This window comes from Acomys minous, assembly GCF_964271855.1.
Source record: "Acomys minous genome assembly, chromosome: 2".
In the NCBI taxonomy this organism is placed as follows: domain Eukaryota; kingdom Metazoa; phylum Chordata; class Mammalia; order Rodentia; family Muridae; genus Acomys; species Acomys minous.
The window spans coordinates 1911891-1930992 of record NC_140484.1 but is presented as its reverse complement, the minus strand read 5'-3'; the positions used below and the strand labels follow the sequence as shown (position 1 = coordinate 1930992).

Below are 19102 nucleotides of genomic sequence, written 5' to 3'. Positions count from 1 at the left end.
AATTAAATGGACTGTCTGCAAACGTTTTTTTTTCCCCCATTAAAATTGTAATTCATTTTCGGGGAGAAGAGGCCCCTTAAGAACAATTGTGCTCCCTAAGTGGCAGGCGCCAAGCTTAGCAGCTCTGCCCAGAACCAAAGAGGGAAAGGAGGTGGCAGGAGAGGCAGGGATGGGGGTACTTCCCTTCTAGGGGAAAGAAGCAAGGGGCATTGGAAGGGGAGAGCTGGAAAGACCCCTCCCTGGCCTCTGCTGCAAAGTGTGTTGGGGACCCTAAAGCTGGGATGTTGTGTTTTTCTTTTGTTCTGTAAGATCATGCCACCTTCTCCCTCCCTTTCTTATCCAAGGAGGCCCAGCCACCAGCTTTGACAGAAAAGACAGAGCCACCCACAGCCTTGGCTCTGGGGCAGCCAGGGTAGGGGGAGAAAAATGGAATCTGGGAGAAAGAGGGAGGGGAGAGGGAGGAAGAGTGACAGAGGAGAGGAGAGGAGAGGGGAAGAGAGAGAGAGAGAGAGAGAGAGAGAGAGAGAGAGAGAGAGAGAGAGAGAGAGAGAGAGAGAGAGAGAGAGAGAACTGAGGGTGTGAGGCTGACTTGAAAAGCAAGCGTGAACTGTGTGTGGGCTGCTGCTCCGATGCCAGCAGAACCCAGAATTTAAGAAACCTCCCCCCCCCCAGTGCCTCCTAGTTACGTCAAGTATCTGCTGTTCACACTGACACCACCCCTCCTGCCTTGGGATTCTTCCACTGGGAGGGCAGGTGTAGGCACAACATAGGAGCTGAGGTTCAGGGACTGGCTTGCACCACCAAGGAACCGTGGTCCCTGCACTAGTGACACCCACCTGTGCAGATGCCACCCGCGGGGCCCTCCGCTGTGTCCACCTCTGCCAGCATCTCCCAAGGCCACTCCCTCCTTTTCTCAAGTCCAGATTGCAATGCCTCCATCCAGGGCCTCAGCTTTATGCCCTGGGCAGGATGAAGGAAAACCCCTCACCCCTGCACACACACACACACACACACACACACACACACACACACACACAGAGGAATTAATATCTAGTTCATTTTTTTTTTTTTGCCCTCCAAGTTTCTGCTTAACAGACAACGGATTTTTAAATCAAAAGAAATTAACTAAAATCTTGTTTGTCCCTGACCACGTATTTTCATCTGGAAACCCCTAGAAGCCTGGAAAGCACTGGGAGACGGGAATTGTGCAGACAGAGAGGGATGGCCCTGAGGAACCCATGCTTTGGACAAAGAAGGGGAGACCAAAAAGAACTCAGGAGGAACTATGGGGTCTCTTCAGGGACAAAACAGCTCCTCCCACACCAGTGCGCCACAAAGTGTCTGTCCTGGGCCCACCCTCTCGGACTCAAACCTTAACCCATGTGGCCCGGTTTTTTTCTTCCCCTTTTTGGTGAGCGCGCGCGCGCGCGCGCGCGCGCGCGTGTGTGTGTGTGTGTGTGTGTGTGTGTGTGTGTGTGTGATATTTTTAATCTTTCAAATATAAAACAAAAATACACTTTATCATCATAGATATATATTTTTTCACTCTCACCACATAAATACAAAAACATCCAAAGAGCCAAGACATCCCAAACACAATTAGTAGGCAGGATTCAGTGACACCTACCTACATTTAAATCGCTTGTTATTTTCTTTTATTCCCTATTTGGAGAGAGAGAGAGAGAGAGAGAGAGAGAGAGAGAGAGAGAGAGAGAGAGGAGAACAAAAAGAAAGAAAAATGAAACAAGAAAAGAAATAGAAAAAAGAAAAAGGGAAAAACTTCGGATGTAAATAATTTACAATAAAGTTACTTTTTAAAATGTTTTGCCTTTGTTTCAGATGAATGAATACATTCTAGACACTGAGGCACCTCGCTCTCTGGACCTGTGGTTTTGGTTAAAATGCGAGTGGTGGTGGCTCTGGGGTCTGCGGATGCTGTGAGGGCTGGGGCTGCACCCAAGGGCTCTAACTCAGAATGGCTGACGCTCTGGGGTTCAGAAGAGAGAGGAAATGCGGGTCCTGTCTGCCAAGCAAGGAACCATTGGCACCAAGAAACCACGGGGCACCCCAACCTGTCCTTCCCAAAACAACTGCTCAAAAATTCCTGCATGGTGAAAGCCTTTATAGACAGAAGAGTTCAGAAGACGAAGCAATGGGTGTTGATTTACTTCCAACCCCAGCTAGTCTGCTGTAGCTTGGCTTCTGGGAGACTCTAGAGAAGCTGCGGTGTCCAGGACACTGCCACCAGTCACTGTGCCCGAGAAGCAGAAAGCTGTGGGCTGAAAAGAAGATCCCAATTCTTCTTTCATTGGCATCATTGGCTTTTCTTTGCTTTTCCTCTTTACGTTCTTATCTAAAGTCGCAGCACTCGGGATTTTTATTTCGCACGACCCCGTGGTGTGTTTTCTAGCCCGAATTTCTTACACCCTGCAAACTCAACTATTCATGAGTGCTCAAAAACAGGTAACACTTCATCTGGTTTCATGTAACAATTACTCTTGCTTTATTGCTTGCTGTTAGATCAAATTTATTACCGCCTTTGTTTGATTTATCGTCTCTCGGGGTCGAGGAGCCTGCAATTGGAGTTTTCCTACAGGGGTAAGTAAAGCTCATCAGTTCTGCGCAGGAGCTGAGCATGCACCGACTATCCTGAGAGGTTTAAAATTCTGGGCCAGGAACTCCTCAAAGCCTGGGCTTCTCTGACAAGAAGGGATAGGCCCTTCCTTTTGGGTCTTAAGAAACCAAGATGCCTTTTCAGTTCCTGTAGTTCCTCTTCAGAATATTCATAGGAGCAGTGCGCAGCGCCCCTATCCAGAGCAGGTGTCCCTGGGCCTGGACTGAGGCTCAGTCTGTTCCTTCCCTGGCTAGCCGGGCTGGGGGTTGGCTAATCCGGGTATTTCTCCCCAATTCTTTGGATCATTCCTGGATTCAGAAGGAAACCGGGGTTGGAGGGAGGAAGGAAAAGTAGAGAGATCAAAACCAGCCCAAGTGAGATGGAACCAGTAGCCTGCGGGGTTTGGAGGGTGGAGGGGAGCAGTCAGAGGCCTAGTGGGGGCCAGGAAGGCCCGCGCAGGAGCACTGGGCGCCTAACGCGCGCGAGTCCATAAATACCACCACAATAGATGTTATAAATATAAATACAGGGTAACACTTAGAATCAGTCCAGCGCTTTTTTCTCGGCCCCTTCTTTATTGTTGGTCCGGGAGTAAGGCTCGAAGGCCGAGGAGCTCAGGTACCGGGCTGAGAGTTCTTGCAAATTCCCGGCTAGGGAACCAGCCATCGTCAATGGGGCGGAAGACAGGCGGCTGGCGACAGAGCCTAGCAGCGACGGCACCGGCAGGCTGAAGAGACCGTGGCTGGCAGTCGGTGCCCCCGCGTGCAGTGCCCCCGGCCCTGCAGGCCCCGGGCCGGGAGCGCCGCCCACCGCTGGCGGGTGCTGAGAGGCCGCGCCTGCTGGGCCCGGGGCAGTGGCGGCGGCGGCGGCTGCAGCGGCGGCGGAGCCCGCGGCAGCGCCCGCACTCAGAGCCGGGAGGCTGGGCCCGCGCAACGCGGAGCCCAGAGCGCCGGTGGCACAGGGCGGGAGCAAGGCGGGCAGGCCGGGTGGCGACAGCAGGCGGCCCTGTTCCAACAGCCGCAGCACGCTGCACGTGGCGGCGGTCTCCGACACCACCGAGCGCAGCTCCGAGTCCTTGCCTTGGTCTTTCTTCTGCTTGGTTCGCCGATTCTGGAACCAGACCTTCACCTGCGCGCAGAGATGCAGGAGGAAAAGTGGGAGAGAACAGCAGGGAAAAGCAAGGTCAAATGCAGCAATGTTTGTGGGGAGGGGGCGCTGCGCCTAGGTCACCGGGACCCTCCCCCAACCCCAACCCTAGCCGCAGCCCCACCCCGCAGCAGAGGGTCTTGGCTCTTAAGCTGCTAGCGGAGCAAGAGCCACCACGAGGGGGACACCACACCACTGGACTATGTTTCCGGGTCATGCAACCAGGCCCAGACCAGCACGGGTTACAAAAGCAAAGTCATAAAAATGTCCACACCATTAATAAGGAAGAAAGGCAGATATTTCAGTGGGCCGCGCCGATACCCACCCACGGAGGAGTTTTGGGTTCACAAATTGGTGAATCAGCACAGCCTGGGAGCTTAAGGCAGCTGGGGCAGGGGAGTGGTGGTGGTGGTGGTGGTGGTGGTGGTGGTGGTAGTGTGTGTGTGTGTGTGTGTGTGTGTGTGTGTGTGTGTGTGTGTGTGTGTGTGTGTGTGTGTGTGCAGGAAGCAGAGGTAGCTGGGGAACAGTGTTTCTCAGCCTTCGTGGATCCAGGTCCCCAGCACAACGGGTTCAAATTTAGTTCCAGAAAATCCATTTGTGCCTCTTAGAGGCTCCAAGGGACTGGTCCCTGCTTGTTAGGCCAAAGACAGCATGAACCAGCAGCAGCTAGGAAAGGTGCGGTAGACGGCAGTCACGTGTGCAGGGTGGGCCTCGTAGGCCAAGCTTTCTGCACCTTTCACCTCCTGGCTAGTTTGAAGGGTCTATTTATCACTCCCTCTGCACTCACTCCATCGGGACGTTTGGGATCGTGGAGGAAGACGGGAACCTGAGAGACGCATTCCAATCCCAGCCCCCTTCTCTTTTGCCTCTTCTGGCCTAGAATGGATGGTAGTGGCTATATGGGGCGGGGCGGGGGGGGGATCCTATTTAGATTTTGAAAGCTAAAGGAGGTTAACACAGACAACGAGAATGTTACTATGCCAACTCAAGAGGTTTTCCTAACTGTTCTGTCGCTCTCGGTTCTCAGTATTCACCCCCAGATTTTAGGCCTAAAATGCTCCCCCACGTGCTTCAGGGCCAGCCACAGGAAAAGAGACTAGAAAGAGAGCTGACCAACCCATAAACAGACTCCACCGGCAAAACCTCCCTCTGAGCTTTATAATGTGCGTCTCTGCCCTTAGCTCCAAAGCAGCATGAGACTGTGTAGTAAGGAGAAGACCGAAAATGCAAAAAAACCACAACGTGCACTGCAGGCACCCAAGTCACCAGATCTGACACTTCCTGTCACTGGCACAGAGGGCAGTCCTCTTAGGATCCCAGAGTGATGCTCGGGGCTGGCTTTTTAAGGGGGTGGGGGCTGCCAGATTTGCACAGGAGAGTCTCTGAGAGTTGGCAACGCTTTCTAATCCTACTTCCTGCAGAATTGATCTGGGTGCTGGATAAAGCTAAAAGCCCCCCCCCAAATTGGGGTGTTACTGGGAATATAGCCAAGATGGTATGTATCCAAACTGGGGGAACCAGCCTTTTATAAATCAGAAGCCGTCCAAAAATTCTTAAGCCTGGGAGCCAAAGGGGGACAGGATATGGGGGCCCCTTGGCCAAGTCAAGGTATGTAGAAATTAGACCACGGAGGATTTGAGGATGAGGAGAGGAAACGGCAGTTTAAGAAAGAGCCTACGACGTTCGTCCCAACCCATCTCCTCCACGTCCCTGGGAGGTTCGGCCCAATGCAAAGCTGATAGCGAGGGAAGGCAGACTGGAGTGCTGGGGATAGGGAGAGCAAGCCCGGGACTGTGAGCAGCCTGGCAGCTGGGTACCTGGGTCTCAGAAAGATTGAGCTGCCGAGCCAGCTCTGTTCTCTCCCGGCCCACCACATATTGGCAACGCTGGAACTCCATCTCCAGCCGGTAGAGCTGCTCCGCCGTGAAGGACGTGCGTGTCCTCTTGGGCCGGTCGAGGTCCAAGCCCTTGGGCAGGATGATTTCTCGGATAGACCCCTTGGCATCTAGGGAAGGGTAGATGTCAGCCACCAGAACCCTCCAGTGTTCTCTGCCTCCTTGGCCCCAGCTAGCTAGGGATAAGCCCCCAGCAGGCTGAGACGGGTGTACGGGGTGACCCCAGTCATAAAGCCGAGACCCTGTAGGTATATGGAGGCCAAAGGGGCTAACTTCACACCATTAACTGGAAGAGAAATCAGACTGTCTGTGTAGAGTCCCCCTAGACACCGGCGGAGGAACTGAGTACCAAATAGGTGGCTGTTCTTTCCGGCCTAGGGAGCCTCTGCTGCGGGCCCCAGTATCCCAAAAGGGCTCTTTCTGATAACCCCTGCCCAGTATGGCCCCAGACTACAGAACAGCCTTTGCTCCTACGGTCCCCACCCCCACTCCGGGTCCCCAGCCCGCTCCACTCCAGGCAGCGGAAGGAGGAGGGACCGAATGTCCGTTTGCGGGCCTGGCTTTCTGCTGGCGGGGGCGGCGCCGGCTGAAACCGGGCCTTGACGCCGCCAATGCCCGGGAGGAGCGCACGAGGCTCCTTGAGCAGGGCCGAGCCAAGCAAAGAGGCGGCATCCGCAGCCGGGAGACCCAGCTCCGTGGTTTCTGCCTGCGGCAGCGGTCAGACCAGGAGCGCAGCGCCTGGGCTCTCAGCCTCGCTAGCTAACCGCTCGGGCGCTGTCCGGCGGCCGGAGGCTGCTCTTCCACACGCCTAGTGCTCCACTGGGTGCGCTCGGGGCGCAGAAGCCCGCAGGGCAGGCCGCCTGCAAGCAAGCCCTTATCCTGGAGGACGCGCGCAAGTCCCCCACCCGTCCCCCGGAGGATTCGGGTGAGAGGCCGCAGCTTGGTGGCCTGTCCACTCCTCGCAGTGCCTGGGTTCCTTCCTATGGCCGGGCTGGCGGGGCCACTCCAGGCTGCGAGGGCCGACGCTCCGGGAGAGCGCTTTCGGAGGAGACCCGGGCACCGGACCCTCGCGGCCGGCCGGACCCAAGAAAGAGAGGACCGGCAACAACTTTCTCACAAGTCGCTGCCAGCCCTGGGCAGCGACGCGCAACTGCGACTGGGAAATTAACCCCCAAAAGAAAGAGCCCGAAAGCCCTGCCCATCCCTACCTCGGACTAGGATCCGGCGGCAGTAATCCGGGTCTGCTGAGGAATTGGATTTACTTTTGTTACAATCTTCCGAAGCGCTAGACGCCGAAAAGGCGCCCTGCGGCTCCTTGAGGAAGGCTGCGGGAAGGCTCCCTTCCGCGCCCTTGATCTCCCGGCTCTCCTTGTGCGCGTTCTTCGAGACCCTGGCGGCTTCGGTGTCCGAGTGGCACCGGACGTCCATTTTGTCTGGTTTCCCGAACATAGGCAAAACAACACAGAAAAGAAGAAAGGGAGGGGGTAGGAAAAAAAAAGAGGCAGATGGGGACAAAACGCCTACAACGCAGCCCCTAAGCTCGGCCGCCCGCGAGAATGAATGTCCCCGCGGGGTGGCTTCGGCGGCCGCGGAGGGTCAGCGCCGACCGGAGTGTGGCGCGCTAGTAGAGAGGCGGCTGGTCTTGTCCAGGATCCCAGTGTTGCAGTGGCGAGGCCGCCTCGTCAGCGCCCGCGTCCTCTGAGCACGGCCAGTGTCCCCAGCTTGGCGATCAGGTAGCGAACAGTGTAACTCCGAAACGCTGCGGCTCCGCCTGTTACTGAGACGGCCGAGTTGTGGTTGTCCGACACCGGGGGGTTGGGGGGGCGCACACTCGCTGTTGCAATTGATTACGGGTAATTTCGCAGCCCCCACGTTTCAGTTACCTCATGAATACACTAAATTGTTTGGATAATATATCAGATCGTAATGGATGGTTTCTGTCCTTGTCCCCAATCAAGTAGGGGTTTAGCCAGTGAATAAACGGAAATGATTGGTCTTGCTTTCGGGAAACACAATCAAAGACCTACACTTCCAGAAAAACTTTTGACAAGATTCATCCTGAATTGTTAGCAGCATTAACAGGCATTATTAACTTTCTCTTTGCCTTTGACCTTCCTGCTCACATACTGGCTAAAGGGGGTTTCCTCCAGACTCGCCAGAGAGAGCTGAAGGGGGGGGCGGGGGCGTACTCCCTCAGTCCTTGTAGCTGAAGAAAGCAGTTGCCTCTGGGTGGGAAAAGAAGGGGGGAGGAGAAAAGTTTCCCCCTAAACTCTCTCCCTCCCCACTCCAAAAAAACCCAAGCTTTCTCGCCAAGCGACTCCTTAACACACCTCGACGCCGACAGCCATCTTAAACTGCCGCCCCTCTTCCTGTAGCCCCAGTAAGATTTTTTTCATGCCTGCACCTCCAGCAGCCCTGAGACAGCCCATTCAAAGGGCAGCTTTGTACTCAGAGTCCAGCGGGGAAGTGGGGGGGGGTGATGGGAGGGAGGGAGGGGGAGAGGGAGAGAGAGAGAGAGAGAGAGAGAAGGAGAGAGAGAGAGGGAGAGAGAGAGAGAGAGAGAGAGAGAGAGAGAGAGAGAGAGAGAGAGAGAGAGAAACCTCAACTGTGAGATCTGCTTCAAAAAAAAAAGTTTCCCCCTAGCTATTTCATTGTCCTGCTACAATGTCTTTGAGAAAAGCAACAGCCAGTAATCCAATAACAGCATTGATTAGGCCACAATGATTCAATTCAAGCGCATGGCCTTGTGCAAGGACTTGCTCCAGGCCTTCTCGTCACCTTGCCGGGGCAGAAGCCCTCTCCACGCCGCTCTCCCCATTCATTCCTTTATGGGAAATGCGGAGCAAAAGGAGTGAAAGATGGCAATTATCTAATTGGACTATTAACAAACAGTCCTCTGAGTGCGGCGGTCTGGCGTGGCTCCTGGGCGGGGGAAGGGCTGTATTCCGGGCCCTCATTCACAAAGAGTGCAGGGGCCGCGGAGGAAAGGGGGTTTTTTAAAGGGAGTAAGGGGGGGGGGGAGGTGGGAGGTTTGGCTGAGAATTTTTCCACACAATTCCAAGAATGGGGCGGAGGCGGGCGGGGGAGGGGCGGGGGTCTCGGCGAGAGGGTGGGAGGCACAGAGTGAGTGGGGAGGGCAGCCAGTGTGTGGCGGCCTCCGCGCCCGCCCCACCGTCCGGCTGTCACCTTCCTGGATACTACCGTGGTCCCTCGAGACTGTTGAACATGGAGGGGGCGGGCAGAGCCCGGTAACCACACTCCTTTCCAAACCACCTCCAGCCGGTCCCTTAGAGGCAACCACGTCTGGTGGGTTCCCAGGGTATCCGTCGCATCACAGGCGGGCTTTGACTATATGATTGTGTTGAGTGATGTCCACTGGGCTGGGGGTGGGAGGAGTAATCCCAGGGGGCAGATTGGGAGCCCACAGACGTGGATCTCTGAGGACGCAGCCCTCAGGCCAAAAGACTCCAGGGCAAGTGCCTGAGACAACCGCTGTTGCCGCCCAGCTGGGAGGAACTCAGGGAAGCCGTGGGGAAGAAAAGGGTCTCTCCTCGGCAGAATTGCGGACCGTCTTGGTCACCAAAGACCACACCTGTGAGGGAGGACTCCCGAGGCCAAGGATGCTCCCGACTGGATGCCCGAATTGCATGATGAGATCCGTCCGGAGTGCGGGTCGGAATTCCAACCTAAAGATACCCGCGCGCGCACACTAGGCGGTGGGTGGAGCGGAGTAACCAGCGTGAGGCGTCCAGACTCCTGCATTGGAGCTTACGGGAGGCTTTAAAAACCTCGGAGCATCACTGAGACCCCAGCAACAGCCCAGACAGAACCCAGCTACCTTAGATGGTTCCAGGCCCCGAGGCCTAAGGACTCTGCAGCCTCCTAGTTACCAGGACGTCAGCAGAAGTCTTTTTAAAAAAATAAATACATAAAAGTGGCTAGTTCACAGTTCTTTCCGATCTCTGGGCAGCGGGGCCCTACCCTTCCACCCCCTTAAAGACAAACTTTGCTTCCCCCGCCCCCCAAGTAGGAACGCGGGAGCTTTTGTTTGATTCTTTTGAGAGCTCGCATATTGGTTGTCTTATCACATTTAATATTCTTAACCCCTTTCTCAGGAAGATTAACAACATCTCAGGTTAGGGCTAAAGAAGTGCGGCTCTGAGCAGCTCAGTAACCTAGCTAAACCTTTGGTTAGTGAATACAACACTTGAACTTCTCTCTGGCTGACCTCGGAAGTGTTCCGGGTCTTCCCCGATTTCTCAGGGCACTTGGATTTATTTTCTAGTCTCTCCCGGCTTTGAATTTCCCCGGAAAACCAGAGGGATGAAGATTGCTCAAAGAGACAGAGGGTGATATTCCCTTAATGTGAATCCCAAAACATTCTGAGTAGTTGACGTTAGTTTTCATTTCATTTCATGTCCAAATAACATGAGGTGGAAGCAGAAACATCAACTTTTGCTTCCGGCCCTATTTATTACGAGCCAGGAGCATTTCTTAGCAGCACACCATCCTGCAACAACCTGAGATGGGGTGAATGAAATTCAGTTCCCTGTGTCTCAAAGTTGCTTGATGACCGTCTGTGATCAGAGCTCAGGAATTCCTGTTTCTACTGGCTAGGGAAGGGGGGCGAATCTTTTTACATCTTAGTCGGAAAATTATACTTTTTAAAGTTGAGAGTCTCGCCACCACCATGACTGCTTATTGGATCTCCAAATGCTTACTTGAGAAAGGAAGACTGTGGGAGTATCTAGGCTGAGGAAGTAGATATTTATTAAGTTCTGGAAATACCAGGACAAAGGTAGCAGTTGGGATGCCTCCAGCACACATACAGGCAATCTTCTACATGATCTAGAACAAACCAATTAACTGTGTGAACTTACTGGCTTTTGGTCAAAGGTCCACATTCAAAGTACAAATAATATTGCTGCCAGATGCCCATCTAGGCTCCAGGAACTTGAAATAACAAAATTAAATAAAAGTCAACTGCTAACTGCTAACTACGCTTGCTTTCTGTTATGTGTTCTGTGCACTCTGCTCCTCCTCTCTCCCACTGCTCTCTCTTCTCTCCCTAGCCTCCTCCCTCCCTCTCTCTCTCTCTCTCTCTCTCTCTCTCTCTCTCTCTCTCTCTCTCTCTCACTGGATTAAAATTCTGTGGGCATCCATCCAGAAAAACCATGACAGGTTTCCCAGAGGACACAGTGGAGGATGGAAGCCCTGTATGGAAAGCAGCTGCTGCTCCCAGCCAAACGAAAGCTGTGTGTCCATTGGCAAACGAGAGCAGGGAGTTCGCTCAATTATTTGGATAATCTGAGACAGGCTTGTGCTGTGCAGCACACATGAGGACATAGGGCTGCCCCAGGTGAAAGTGTCTTATTCCCCTGCCTGCCTAGATTCTGCTGCCTCTAAGCGCCCTTCCTGCCCCCCCCCACATGTCTGTCTGCAGGTGCAAAGAGACTCAGAATAGAACTGTAGAGCTGGAAGGATTTTTAGAGATCATCTATTCCAGAACTTTCATTTGACTTGACAGATGAGGAAAATGAGCCGGGAAAGACAAAGCAACTTATTAAGGATTAGACAACTAGTTAGTGGGAGCCTCTGGGCTGCAGTCCTGGCCTCCCAACACAAAGCTGCACTCCCATCCCTGCCCAGGCTTCCTTGGCAAGAGAATGCACTCTTTGAGCTGGGTGAGAAGATGCTAGAAAAATGAATTAAATGTAGACCTGTTGCCTTTGGGGTGCCTTTCATAGCCTCTGTGGTCTCTGCCCACTCTCTCTGGGGCATTAGAAAGCACATCTCACTAGGGCATTAGAAAGCACAGTCAAGAGAGTTCTGAGTGCGATCTTCCATCATCCACCCTTCCTTATTTCCAAAAGAAATAGGAGGTGAAAGCTGCTGGGAAAAGACCCAAGAGATCCTCTTAGACTATGGGGAAGACAACATAGCTTTGCAGTGTGATATATATCACTCCAAAATGAATTGCATTAAAAAAAAAAAGAATGAGATGAGGAGCAGAAAGGAAGTGTTTCTGTGAGAGAGAGAGAGCCGGTTGCTGACTGTAATTCATTAAGATCCAGAATAATTGGCATTTATGCAGACTTTATGGAGAGCTTGGTCTTGTATAGTTACTGGAGTCCCCACGACACAGGAGGAGGTCTTGGGGGCAATGAGAAATAAGTGAACCACAAGCTCCTAATGAAGAGCCTAGCCACGCCTCCACTTAAGGACAGCCAGGGCCCTCAGAGACACAGACTCCGGATTAGTCCATCCACAGTCAGAGGAAATGATTCCATCGGATTCCGTTTCTTAGCCTTGCACGTTGTATCAAGAAACTAAGTTTTGTCAGTGAATTAATATTTTGAAGATGAAGCATTCAATTTTAGAGAAGTCTTAGAATGATGTTACTAAGTAAGTCTATAAGTTCTTTTTTGTTTTGTTTTGTTGTTTTGTTTTCAAGACAGGGTTTCTCTGTGTAGCCTTGGCTGTCCTGGACTCACATTGTAGACCAGGCTGGGCTCGAACTCACAGTGATCCGCCTGCCTCTGCCTCCCGAGTGCTGGGATTAAAGGCGTGCACCACCATTGCCCAGCCATTCATTTTTTTTTTCCCAATGGACAAAACCAATCAAAGAAATGGAGTGAATATGGACTCTGTAGTCAATCAGGTTACATAATCCATACGTCCAGCTCTCAGCTCCACTCCTTATTAGGTCGTCGTCGTCATCATCATCATCATCAGGATTTTCCATTCAAGGTTTCTCTGTGTAGCCTTGGCTGTCCTGGACTCGCTTTGCAGACCAGGCTGGCCTTGAACTCACAGAGATCCACCTGCCTCTCCCTCCCTGAGTATTGGGATTACAGGCATGTGTCATCATGCTTGGCTCATCTTTATTTTTAAATAATAATTTACTTATTTGTATTTTATGTACATTGGTGTTTTACCTGCACATATGTCTGTATGAGGGTGTTGGAGCCCCTGGAACAGGAGTTACACACAGGTGTGAGCTGCCCTGTGGTTGCTGGGAATTGAACCTGGATCCTCTGGAAGAGCAGCCAGTGTTCATAACTGCTGAGCCATCTCTTAAGCATGACAATCATCCTTAAACAGGTTGCATTCTCTCTCTCTGTGCCTCAGTATTTTACCTGCAAAAATAAGTTTAACTCTACCACCTATTAAATAAGTAAAATAAAGTGCTTTAAGTTGTGCCTGGCAGATTGTGAGCACTGTCAATAAATATTTGCCATTGGCGTCCTTATTTGCACATCTCTATGGGGTCAGTCTGATGTACATAGAACAAGAGATACCAAGAAAGAACCAGAAGCCAGGATAAGTGACTGGTTCTGAGAATAGGTAGCAAAGGTGGTTGACTTGAACACCCCATGGTAACAGGCGCCCAGAATTTAAGGACTGCCATGACTTTGTTAAATTCTCCTAGCTACAAATTGGTTGCCATTCCTCCCATCAAGAGCTGCAGTTTCTCTTGGGAGGCAGAGGCAGGCAGATCTCTTTGAGCTTGAGGCCATCTGACGTTCATGGTAACTTGATGAATGATCTTGACGTGAACCATTGATGTTGGCTCCTGCACAGTCTTGAGAACATATATGGTGCTAGCTGCTTTAAGCTGCTAAACTTTGGATGTGTTTGTCATGCTTCAGTGGATGAGTGAAAAGCCCACGTTATGGAGGCGCCTCGTAGTGAGGCTCGGCCATTAGTCAGTAATCTAAGCTAGGGGACTACCACAGACCAGAACCAACCAGAACAGCCCAGCACCAACATCTGTGGTTGTGGCAGCACCCAAGGGCTCCTGTGTCTCCCTCAGTGTCACACAATCCTAACAATGGATAGTTGTGCATTTCTTTTTTTTTTATCCTTCCATATTTCAAAGTGACCTGCTAGAAGCTGGGCTAATAAAAAACCCGATTTGTTAGCCTGAAAACATAGCAAAACTGGTGTCTGCCAAGATGTTTCTCTTGAAATACAAAGAGAGGTATCTCCTTGGGACCTAGGCCCAGAGTTCTGTATTTCCTTTCTCTTTTTTTCAAGACTTTTTTTTTTTTAAGCAAAACTTTTGTTTTATATGTTTAGGTATTTTATCTGCAATGCATGCATGTGTCTCATGTGCCTACAGAGGCCAAAAAGAGGCTCAAAACAAAACTAAACAAAACAAGCAAAAACCAGGCTGGGCTCTCACCTTTAAGGAATCAGAGATACACTGATGCTTAGAATGGTAAGTGGAGAGTAACAACAGGCGGTTATTCAGCTCCTTGAAATTCTCCAGGTGAGGCATTCTGGAAGGAAAAGAAAGGCTGGCTTTTACTAAACATTTTCTAGGTCACAAAGAACTTTAAAGTTTTCCAGGAAGCCTGGTTATAAATTTGTATCTCACTAACAGGGCACATTTGTGTCTCCAAGCATCTTTAAATCCATCATTTTCTGTAATGCCTTACAGCCTGAAAAACAGCTGGAGCTATTTATTCAACAAGTGGACAGCAACACCTACTCTCCGCAAGGCTCCCAGACCTCCCTGTATCAAAACCATGAAGTGTTTCCACATCAAGATTCAGGACAGCCCCTCACCCCAGTCAGCTGTAAGTAGAAGAGGAAGACGATGCCGTCTGGGTCATGTGCTCAGACAATGCAATCTCGGTCCCCTCCCCAAAGCCTGCTATACTTATTTTTTATTGTTATTTATTTACTTATTTTGAGACAGTGTTGCTCTCTCCTGGTTGATCTCGACCTCACTATGAAATGAAAGATGCCCTTGAACTTCTTTTTTTCGAGACAGAGTCTCTCTGTGTAATAGCCCTGGCTGTCCTGGACACGCTTTGTAGACCAGGCTGGCCTTGAACTCACAGAGATCTGCCGGCCTCTGCCTCCTGAGTGCTGGAATTAAAGGTGTGCGCCGCCGCCCCCCCCTACCACCACCACCACCACTACCTCTGGTTGCCCTTGAACTTCTAATCTTTGAGCCTCTACCTCTCCTGTGCTGAAATTACAGGTGGGTGTCACCACACACTCAGTCCTGGGCTTCATGCACAGTAGGCAAGCACCTATCAAAGCAAGCACCTACTTAATTTTTTAAACTTTTTTTAAAAAGAGGAGGTCTCACTCTTTAACCCAGACTGGCGCCCAACTCAAGATCCTTTATCTTCTGAGTACTGAGATTCCACGCATTACCAACACACGCCTCCCTTAAACGAGATTCTAAGGAGTTTAATCCTCTCATTTATGAATCATTAGGCGCTGAGACAGTGTATGGAAATGAGAGTGTAGGTTCAGGCAGGAGCATTGGTGATAAGGAATGCCTGCCAACAAGAGGCCATGGATAGAAAGTAAGCCTGTGGGTCGGATAAGCACCAAAGCCACGAGTTGAGCAAGTGTGTTTGAGGGCAGCAGAAAGCAGAGCAGTTGGCAGCAGTGTGGTGCGGCTGTCCAGGCAGATGGGCCTTCTAGGATTAAAGCTGAATTTTGTTTGAGAAGCAAAGAAACTCATGCAATATATACTTTGGTATAAAAGAAATAGATAAAGTTGCCCCTATGCCATATCTCATTTCTCAGAAATAAGGGGGAAGTTGCTATGGTTGTAAATGCCCAGACGGTGCTGCCTGTGTGGACCAGGCCGCCAGGCCCTGTGGCCTGGAGACGCAGAGCCCTAGTGTGAGTAGGTGTGATCTACAGCAATTTTCTGTGAGCTGTTTTGTTGGACAGACTAAAGAATGAAGGCGAGCAGAGCGGTGGAGGGAGGAGAGCGAGCCTTGCGCACTGCGGGGAAGACAGGGAAGTGCTGAGGGTAGCTGTTTATTTATTTATTTATTTATGTATTTATTTATTTATTTATTTATTTTGTGGTGCGAGATCACTGTTCTGAGGTTGCCAAGATTCTCCTCTGTAAGAGAAACAGAGACTTTTGGTCCTAGAGCCACTGAGTGCTGGAAATGACCCTGTGGCCCCAAGGTGACCAAAAGGAGGTAGAACTAGTCTCCAAGGAATGGAGGCCCAGCAAGCAGAAAGGAAGGGGCTAGCGATATTTTGGTAGAGTGTAAGTCTGGCCCTGTGGCTTGGTTCTTCTCATTTCCCTCTTTAAAAAAAAAAAAGTGCTTTGCAAACATTGACTAATTAAACCAGCATGACTCTCAAAGGCAAAAACTGAGCCTCTTTAATCTGTTTGAGTTTTCTGAAAAAGCTAATAAAATTACGGTATAATGTTCCTGAAGAGGAGTACATAGGGACCACAAGCAACCTTTGTGAAGGGCTCAGTATCCAAGAGTAGCTCCACAGTATGGCTCACTGAAGACCAAGGCTGAGCTGCAAAGATTGGAGATTCTCCCTCTCCTTGAGGGAGCAGGAAGGCCACATCATGAGCCAATCAGATTCTCCCAATGTCTTCCGGTGTCACGCATCAACCAGAAGAAACATCTGGTGCAGAGAAGAATGCCCAGTCCAGTCTGAAGACTTGTTTGCTGTTGCTTGATACGCAGCGTTTAAAAAAATACCCACAGTTCAGTTGAGTCCCTTCAGCAACTTGTTTCCCAAGCCCCGTAGTTCTGGGAGTTAATCCTGGGACTGAAGCTGCGGAGCCAGCTCTCTGCTGCTGACTTGTACAGCTAGCCCTCTTTTTATGCTGAGACACCAACTTTCCTAGGCAGGCTTTCAACTTCTAATCCTCCTGCCTCTGCCTCCTGAATAGCTACAATTTGTATAGGCTTGTGCCATCCCAGCCCGCTCCTAGGCCCAGTTTCTGACTGTATAGTCTTTTTGTGCCCTTTAAAATGTTGGTTCTGAGGCTGGAGAAATAGCTCACCGGTTAAGAGCACAGGCTGGTCTTCCAGAGGATCCAGGTTTGATTCCCAGCACCCACATGGCAGCACACAACCATCTGTAGCTTCAGTTCCAGGAGAGCCATCCAGTACCCTCTTCTGATCTCTATGGACACACACACACACACACACACACACACACACACACACACACACACACACACACACACTTTAAAAGTAAAACGTTAATTCATTTTAAAGTTTACGTTTATTTATTTGGAGAAGCAGGCAAACCACATATTCACATGGAGGTCAGACGACAACTTCTGAATGTAGGTTCTCTCTTTCCACTGTTGTTTCCAGTGATAAAAAACAAACAAACAAACAAACAAAAACAGTTGCCGTGGCCTCTGCCATTGGAACCACCTCACCAGCTGAGAGCCATTCTCAGTCTGTGACTGTTGGAGGAGGGAAAGTCAGTTAGGCAACCCTCCAATGAGTGGCCACATCCTCTTGTTATGCTCCAAGTATCAAGTGGACACACTGGGTTATTGAAAGAGAGACAGACAGGCAGAGAGAGAGAGAGAGAGAGAGAGAGAGAGAGAGAGAGAGAGAGAGAGGGAGGGAGAACATGAAGTTGGGTGGACAGGAAGTAGGTGGGTCTGGGAGGAATTAAAGAAGAAATGGGAGGTGGTGAATGGTGTATCCAATGAAAATACCTTGTATGCATGTGTGGAATTCTTAAAGAATTAATTAAAATATTATACATACATATACACACAGATTCATTGCAGTGGATCTCAACCTGTGTGCCCCTTTGGCAAACCTCTTCAAAAATGTTTACATTATGATTCATGTTTTAATTTTTTTGTTTATTTGTTTTTGTTTTTTTTCTGAGACAGGGTTTCTCTGTGTAGCCTTGGCTGTCCTGGACTCCCTTTGTAGACCAGACTGGCCTTAAATTCACAGAGATCTGCCTGCCTCTGCCTCCCGAGTGCTGGGATTAAAGGCATGTGCCACCATGCCCAGCTCTATTATTCATAATAGTAACAAAATTATGGTTATGAAGCAGCAATGAAAATAAGTCTATGGTTGTGGGTCACCACAAGATGAGGAACTGTATTAAAGGGGGAAACACTAGGAAGGTTGAGACCCATTGATCTAGAGAGCCGGCTCAGAAGATAGGAATGCTGTGCAAACACGCGAACTCGCGTTCAAGTCTGCAGCACCCACCTGAAAAGCAGTGTGGCCACACATGGACCTACTATAATCCCAGAACTGTGATGGGCAGGGGCAAGAGGATTTCCGGGGTGTGCTAGCTGCCTCAAGAAGATAGAGGTGGGAAAATGACAGAGTAAGACACCCCGACATCCATCTCTGGCCCCCACACATACATTTGTAAGGATGCACACTCTCTTGCCCAAGCAGCCTTGTTTCATCCAGTGTGGCCTTCTCTCTTTATTTCTGGGGGAGTCCAGTCATCCTGAGGGTCCTCCTGTGGCTGAGCCTGGGGGAGGCATCATCTTAGGTGGAGACGACAACATTTTATGTGGAGTGCCCTTTCGTCCGGAAGTGAGGTAAGGAGCATTCCCTGTGCTGTGGCTGATAGTATCTTCCCTGCTGCTCTCCAGAATGTCTTCCCTGAGTGTCATGCCGAGACCACTAGGCTCCAATAGAGATTTAAGTCAGTTCCAAATAGCTGTTAACGTCAGCCATCGACCACCCACTATGACAACATGCATTGTTTAAGGCAGAGGCTGGAAACCTGAACCTAAGCTACTCTGTGGCTTTGGGGTTTTCCTGGGTCTACATTGTATTATTTTCCACTTAATTACTGATGCAAAGGCCAGAGGAGGGTGCTGGGTGTCCTGTTTTAAGACAGAGTCTCACTGAGCCTGGAGCTAGGCTGGCAAGCCAGCAAACCTAGGGATCTTCTTGCCTCCTTCCTCACGGTGTTCAGCAAGTGTTCTTATCCACTGAGCCATCTTCCTAGGTAACTATTTCCCAATATTTTTAAATATATATTTTACCTTGAAAACTTGAGCTAGATAATCTGGTTGCTCTGGACTCGTTGGTTTTTTTGTTTGTTTATTTGGTTGGGTTTTTTTTTTTGGTTTTTTTGTTTTTTGATTTTTGTTTTTGTTTTTTTTTCCTTCACATCAGTAGCCAGCAGGAGGCAAGAAGTAACATACGCCCCTGGAAGGGCTAGTCCTGGATCCTGGCTATGGTAAGAGATGGCTCATGACCCAGAGCTTCTTGTACCAGAAATGTGGCCCTATGTGTAATAATATTAAGAGGCAGTGGAACCTTTAAGAGGTAGGGGTCTGGCCACCGATAAGTGAGTCATTGGAGTGGAATGGGTTGGTTATTTTGAGGACTTGACTGGTCCCTCCCTGCTCTATGGCTTCCTGTCTCACCTCCATCCCTTTTGTTGCTTTCTGGCCAATTCTGACGTCATCTGGCACAGGCCCTCCCCAGAGCACAGTTCATGTTGGTGTCTGTTAACATTTTGTGTTCTTGAGCCTCCCAACTGGGAGCTAAATAAACCGCTTCTCTTTGTAAGGCACCCAGATTCGGATATTCCAGTTAGTACAGCAACAGAAAATAGATTAACACAGGCCAGGGAAGTTTCTGGATGTAAGACAACACTGTGAAGAGCTGTCACCCCAGATGTCTCTGTCAAGTTGGGCCAC

The 19102-nt window shown here is 50.4% G+C and overlaps 1 protein-coding gene across 1 annotated transcript; it reads right to left on the bottom strand.

Annotated features, from left to right (window-relative positions):
- Positions 1 to 1594: 1594 nt before the first annotated feature.
- VAX1 (ventral anterior homeobox 1) lies at positions 1595 to 7739 on the bottom strand. The gene is made up of 3 exons (XM_084772847.1): positions 6864 to 7739; positions 5578 to 5765; positions 1595 to 3742 (listed from the first exon to the last, which is right to left on the bottom strand). The coding sequence occupies exons 1-3, from the start codon at positions 7102 to 7104 to the stop codon at positions 3158 to 3160; spliced, it is 1014 nt and encodes a 337-aa protein (XP_084628973.1). The 5' UTR covers positions 7105 to 7739; the 3' UTR covers positions 1595 to 3157.
- Positions 7740 to 19102: the final 11363 nt, after the last annotated feature.

What these genes read in the sequence shown, in the direction of transcription:
- VAX1 (XM_084772847.1), bottom strand. Translation starts at nt 7,104, where the DNA reads ATGTTCGGGAAACCAGACAAAATGGACGTCCGGTGCCACTCGGACACC. An exon ending in CCGCCGGATCCTAGTCCGAG is followed by an intron (nt 5,766 to 6,863) that starts GTAGGGATGGGC and finishes ACCCTTCCCTAG; the next exon opens with ATGCCAAGGGGTCTATCCGA. An exon ending in TCAATCTTTCTGAGACCCAG is followed by an intron (nt 3,743 to 5,577) that starts GTACCCAGCTGC and finishes CTCTGCGCGCAG; the next exon opens with GTGAAGGTCTGGTTCCAGAA.